Consider the following 6,784-nt stretch of genomic DNA (forward strand, 5'->3'; position numbering starts at 1 on the left):
CCAGATTTTGATCCTAGCCTTCCAAAAATGCATGGGACAGAATGGAGTGACCCTTGACAAACTATGATCAAAACTAGAAAAGATGGCTTTAAAAGGCACCATCAGGGCCAAGGATATAGCTCAATGGCACAGCACCTGCCCGGCTCAGTTCCCTCATTAATAGATTAAGTTTAACTAAACCCATCAAATAGCTCTGTGAGCTCTTAGCAGTTCATAACAATTAATTCAAAAATGAGAAGTATGAAAGCTCCTGCAACCAGGTTGAAGTCTACCTTGCCCAATAAATGTCCTAAAATTCATCATGTCCCACCAGGCAGCCTGATGCCTGGTATCCAGGTTTCTGCCTGATTTGTTCCTGCTAAGAATTCTTCCTTGCTCTCCTTATCTCTTTAATTTTTAACCATTCTTCAAAACCCAGACCCTCATCCATCTCATGGAAGCCTCCTAGATCACACACACTGGTGGTCTGCGTGGCTTGTGTGTGAACCCTCAAGAATGCTGTTTCCGGCACACTTCCCAAAACACTCTGCAGAAAGTCCATCATACAGCAAAGTGAATATTGTAGTTCCTCTGACCCCATACTCCTCAGGACTCCATAGGTTCAACCCCAAACCCCAAGATTTTGAAGAAATGCAAAGACTGAAGGTCTTCATTGTGTAAGTTAGCCAGTGATGAGCAGAATTATAGGGCTCCTACTATCTCAGGCTTATTTTGATCATGCTCAATGATCTTGACTTGTTTGTGGGGTAATGGGAAGGATACTTGGCTAGGCTTTGCACCTGGCCTTGTATTTCATGCATAGGCCTCAAAAACATAACTGGAAAAGCCAGAAAAATGGAAGACAAATGAATTCATTTAAAATACTCTTTGACCTTCTTGCTACCAATATATATATGTGTATTTTCTGCAAAGTTATAAAAAGTCAACTTGATTATATGCCAAACTAACAATTTACAGTGTCATTCATAGCCACTAATCTTAGAGAACTGTCTCACCCATTTCTGTTCCTTGCTTATACTGAACTAAGCCTAATCTACTCCACTTAAAAGTTACAAAATGTATTTATAAATCTGTTCCAAAAGATAAAAATCAAAATTTAGTATTGTAACTCCCAACTTAATGTCACACTAATTTATCTGGTGAATTTTGTATATATTAATAATATTACAATACTCAGGATGTCAAACCAAATACCTATCCCATCCCACCCCTACCGGAAAAAGAAATGAGAGCCTTTTGTATGTTGCAACTCCTGGTCTGATTTATTTATAAAGCAATAAATATTAGAAGCACAAACAAACTGCACGTGTGTAAACAAACTGTACAATGATTGATGAGAGATGAAGAAGGGTGGTTCAGAAGATTTCAAGAAGCATAATACCATCGTCCTGAATGGAAGACAGACTAAGAGAGAAAGCACCTTAGAAGCATTTGCGGTGGACGATGGATGGGCCTGCCTCATCATACTCTTGCTTGCTGATCCACATCTGTTGGAAGGTGGACAGAGAGGCCAAGATGGAGCCCCCAATCCAAACAGAATATTTACGTTCAGGAGGAGCAATAATCTGCAGAAAAAAAAGAACCAAAAAATTTCCAATTTAAACTTTGAAGTTTAACTCTAAGGAATAGAACAAGCAACATGTTAATGGTGCCAGAAAAAAATTATTAGATGTTAATTTACTTTAATGTAGGAGACTTCATACCACACAATAATATGGCTAATTAAGTTTTAAGAACTATCCTCCACTTCATCAATCCACTATTAAACACTCTGCAAAATAAAAATTTCTCACTTTTCTGACTACAGCATGATATGGCCACAAGCCAAGTGCATGGCAAAAGCTAGCCCTGTAAATATAATCAGAGATGTAATTGTAATGTCTTTCCCCAAGGATTTATTTTTGAGTTTACTGCATGAAACATTTTTAAGATTTCTTATCTTGAGAAAACTGCTGGAAAGTAAATCAGAAAAAATTCTAGCAAAGGTAAATGGCAAAGTGCGTAGGAGACAGGAAGCTAAATGTAAAGTGAGCAAAGTTCAGCTAGTAATACAAGATCTGCCTTGGCCTTCCCAGCCAGAAAAATCCTTCACCTTAATCTTCATGGTGCTGGGAGCCAGTGCAGTAATTTCCTTTTGCATCCGATCAGCAATACCAGGGTACATGGTGGTACCTCCAGATAAGACATTGTTGGCATACAGGTCCTTGCGGATATCAATGTCACATTTCATGATGCTGTTGTAAGTAGTTTCATGGATGCCAGCAGATTCCATACCTACAAACAAGTTTTAAAAAATTGCAGTCCATGTAGACCAGGGTGGAGGAATGAGAACAGGGCTCCTCTGTGTTGGTGACCTGCCACCATTTGTTTCTGAGGCATATGTTCTCCTACGCGATACACTGCAGGGAACAGGTGGAACAGGTGTCTCCTAAAAGTGCTGACAGATAATACACATAGACTGCCAGGAAACAAACAACTGTGTTTAGCAACTATCTGGAGTGAACACCTTCGTAACCGTCATGTATGGAGACATACTGCGAAAGGATAAGACACATTTAACTTAAAATTAACACACTTTATTTATAGACTAAAACCATGCCCAAGCTTTCTCTTGGAAATCACCGCTTAATAAAGATGCGTAGTGACACACAGGAGTCTAGTTATTACTAAATAAGTGAATTTAAAGGAAAGTCCAGGTCCTGGTAATGGACCTTCTTGGGATAAATCAGCTCTCCTCAATAACCTTTTCCTGCAGATGTGTGATATTCAGCTACAGCTGTCTCATCTTTTTCTTGTAATGAGAACTTCAGAGTTTACAGTCATATTACAAGGGCACAGGGCACAGATATTCCCTTTAAAGAGTTTACAGTCATATTACAAGGGCACAGGGCACAGATATTCCCTTTAAAGAGGCTGAGCTGTGTGTGACCTCAAGCCATGATTTAACTCAAGACGTCCTTAATCCTTCTAGTCATAAAGGATTTTACTCTGAGAGACCTCAAGATCTCCAGAAAAAGCCCTGTCTCAGCACCAGACTTACCAATGAAGGAGGGCTGGAAGAGCGTCTCCGGACAGCGGAAGCGCTCATTGCCGATGGTGATCACTTGGCCATCAGGCAGTTCATAGCTCTTCTCCAGGGAGGAGGAAGACGCAGCTGTGGCCATCTCGTTCTCAAAATCCAAGGCAACATAACACAGTTTCTCTTTAATGTCACGGACAATTTCACGTTCAGCTGCAGAAGTAAAGGGCATCAGAGTCAAGCTCTGAAGAACAAAGCCGGGGCTGGGGGTTTAGCTCAGGGGCACAGCGCCTGCCTGGCAAGTGCAAGGTCGTGAATTCGATTCCTGGTACCAGAACTACCCACTCCCCCCAAAAAAGAACAAAGCCAGTTGTGGGAAAACAGCGGTGGATTCACTGAGTAGGGAACAAAGCAGACACTTGCTGTTGAGTTGAGACACACACACACTCACCGGTGGTAACAAAGGAGTAGCCCCGCTCAGTGAGGATCTTCATGAGGTAGTCAGTGAGATCCCGACCAGCCAGATCCAGGCGCATGATGGCATGGGGTAAAGCATAACCCTCATAGATGGGTACATTGTGAGTTACACCATCCCCAGAGTCCAGAACAATGCCTGACAGAGGAAATAGAGAAGAACAAGGTAAATCTCTGTGGACCACTGTTAGCCATGGTAAAACCTACTTCCAGTTTTGGCTAAGAGATACAAGGTTAGTCATTGATCCACATAAAATTAGATCCCTCACACACAGAGAATGAAACTGAGCATAATAAATGGATACTAAGTCTGAGGCCAACAACAGCTCATCCTTTTAAATGTAGTAGTAGGAAAATTACCTGAGGACACTTTCAAATGATCATCCCTCTTATCAGCCATCAATACATTGTTTAAGCATGCAGGTATGTTTTTCTTTGCTCCAATGTAACATACATGGTTTCTTTATGTAAATCCTCTAAAAAAATATGTATACTTATTGATGATATATGCCCAGAGGCTGTGCTGGTATGAACACACACCAATGACTGCTGCAATCCAGCTTGCTCCATTGCGCTCAGCCTCAACATGTGACATCACATACTTTAAATAAAGGAAAGATCTAACACCATGAGCTGTCAGCCCTGACAGTAAGTGTGCTCTGAAACTAACTTCAGGGAGCTATTGTTACCAGCAGCCTGCCTGAGAATCCGAGGGACTCACAGCAAGGTCAGCGTGACAGGAGGGTGATTAACCAGTGACTGACCCCTCAGCCCACGCATACCTGTGGTACGGCCAGAAGCATACAGAGACAGCACTGCTTGAATGGCCACATACATAGCAGGGACATTGAAGGTCTCAAACATGATTTGGGTCATCTTCTCACGGTTGGCCTTGGGATTCAGTGGCGCCTCGGTAAGCAGAGTGGGGTGCTCCTCAGGAGCCACACGCAGCTCGTTGTAGAAGGTGTGGTGCCAGATCTTCTCCATGTCATCCCAGTTGGTGATGATGCCATGCTCGATGGGGTACTTCAGAGTCAGGATGCCGCGCTTGCTCTGGGCTTCATCACCAACGTAGGAATCCTTCTGCCCCATCCCTACCATGACCCCCTATAAGTAAAAGATGGGAAAATCATGCTTCTGCCATATCAGGGATAGAGCCAGCACTTTATCAATTGATAGTCAATTTCCCAAGTCAAGGAACATCCTAGAAACAAAACATATTATTTGACCCCAATTTTGAAAATTCATTTAAAATCAATCTTGCAGCTTATCCCCATGCAAAGATGTATAATTCTCTTGTTTAGCAAATAAACTGTAAAGGGGAGAACAAAGCTATTTCACTAAAGAAGCGCAGGTTCATATCATTTTTAAAATACTATAATGCCTTCATTAAATTATTAAGCTTATTAGCCATATCAACTAGAAAACAGATTATTACATTTTGGAATGAATGAATGAATGGTTCACCGTGTTTTACCTAAGAAAAGATGTTGACATTCATCATGTGAACATCAGGAAATGCGCTGATGTGCCACAGTCACTGATGGTACAGTGCAGCCCATCTGGAGCTGTTGTGGAACACTGGTCATTCACCACGCTCAGGACTAATGCTGTCCTCCCTGGCAGCCTGTCTGGTCAGGCATGTGAGAAACCCAGAGAGCATGGCATTTCCTTTAATAAACAGGATGGTATGCCACTATCACCATGGCACTCACTGCCTCCCTCACGTCTGGCTTCTAAAAATGCAACAGCCAGGAAGGAGATAGATTACATCTTCTGGGAGCCTTGTAAACTGGCTATGAACAAGAGGGAGGAATTTGGGTTGGTCCTCATTCGTTGAGAGCAGTTATATTACTTTAAATCTGGAACAGGACCTTAAGGCAGAGAGTACAGGAAGAAAGCAAAGTGATTAAAGGATAGAGGAGACAATAAGGTCTGAAGCTAACCTTTTCCTTATTTGACTCAGGTCGTGTAACAGTGGGGTCAGGAGAGACATTTCCTCAGCTGCTCCACTGGGGAGGTGGCGGGAACGGGTGAGGAGCAGGGCTGGGGACTGTCCGGGGTGGGGACTGGCCAAGTGGGGCAGGAAGTGTACCTGGTGGCGTGGGCGGCCCACGATGGAGGGGAAGACCGCGCGGGGCGCGTCATCACCCGCGAAGCCGGCCTTCACCAGCCCAGAGCCGTTGTCGCACACCAAGGCGGTGGTCTCCTCGTCGTCGCACATGCTGGCGCAGCTTCAGCGGGGTCTGCGGTTGGGGAGGGGAGGGTGCGCCGCGCTCAGGGCCTGTGAGGCTGCCCTTCTCCGCACCGGGAGAGGATGGAGCCAGGAGCGATGGGACGTGGGGGCCGCCCTCTCCCTTCCTCTCCGGGCGGGAAGAAACCTTGGCAATTGAGGAGCTGGTACGCAGAGGAGGAGAGGACCTCCTCCCCTCGCCCAAATGATGGAAGGCCCGCCCTAGAGACCCAGGCGCCCCAAATCTTTAGCAGATCCTCCCCAGCCCTTCCAACTTTTCTCCTTTTCACGGACTGAAAGCCCATTCCCCCATCCACATCCCCACGCCTGGCCCCGGATTGGGGGATGCACAGCAGATGAGGGACCCCAAACGCCCCTGGGGTAGGATGAGGGGAGGACGCGGGACATGCGCGCTCTCTCCTGCGAGGTCCGAGACCTCTAAAAGTTAGAACCACATCAAAAAGTTGGGATTCTTTTTAAAGAGTGACTGAGCGGCAGAAGCTGAGGGCCCGGGCTGGCGAGGACGCAGGGCGGCACTGACTCACCGTCCGCGGGGCGGCGGGGCTCGCGGGGCTCGCGGGGCTCGGCTCAAGCGGCGGCGAGCGCTGGGTGCGCGGCGCCAGGAGCGCAGCTTTATAGCGCGCTGATGGACGAGGTCAGTTGGAGCAGCCGGGGACAGGGGTGGGGGGCCTGGTCTGCCACCTTGCCTTATTTGGTCGCTTTAGCACCATCTAGGACTGCCAAGGCCATTCATGGAGGCAAGGGCAAGGGAGAGGATCAGCCGGGGGGCTCCCGGACCATGTAAGGAAGGGGAGGGGGCAGCCAGAGGAATGGCCAAATAGGGAGGGGAAGCCGCGAAGGGGAGGGGGCAGGGAAAGACTAAGTGACGCCAACCACCCCCCACCCAAGAAGGGGTGGGGGAGCTTCCCGGTGCGCTGTGGGTTTGTTCCTCCACAGCCCGCCAGCCTAAGGGGACAGTAAACCAGGGAAGGCTTGGCGCCCTGCCCCCGGCTAAGGGGTCCTGACAGCTGGGCCACAGTAACAGCTTCTCATCTTCC

General features: G+C 46.6%; 1 protein-coding gene across 1 annotated transcript; it reads right to left on the reverse strand.

Moving 5' to 3' along the window:
• Positions 1-1,239: 1,239 nt before the first annotated feature.
• On the reverse strand, positions 1,240-6,377 carry Actc1 (actin, alpha, cardiac muscle 1). Its single transcript, XM_005381179.2, has 7 exons — positions 6,272-6,377; positions 5,589-5,739; positions 4,276-4,600; positions 3,471-3,632; positions 3,041-3,232; positions 2,093-2,274; positions 1,240-1,565 (listed from the first exon to the last, which is right to left on the reverse strand). Exons 2-7 carry the CDS (start codon positions 5,715-5,717, stop codon positions 1,422-1,424), a joined length of 1,134 nt encoding a protein of 377 aa, XP_005381236.1. The 5' UTR covers positions 5,718-5,739; positions 6,272-6,377; the 3' UTR covers positions 1,240-1,421.
• Positions 6,378-6,784: the final 407 nt, after the last annotated feature.

This window comes from Chinchilla lanigera, unplaced genomic scaffold (genome assembly GCF_000276665.1).
Source record: "Chinchilla lanigera isolate Chin_1 unplaced genomic scaffold, ChiLan1.0 scaffold00015, whole genome shotgun sequence".
NCBI lineage: Eukaryota > Metazoa > Chordata > Mammalia > Rodentia > Chinchillidae > Chinchilla > Chinchilla lanigera.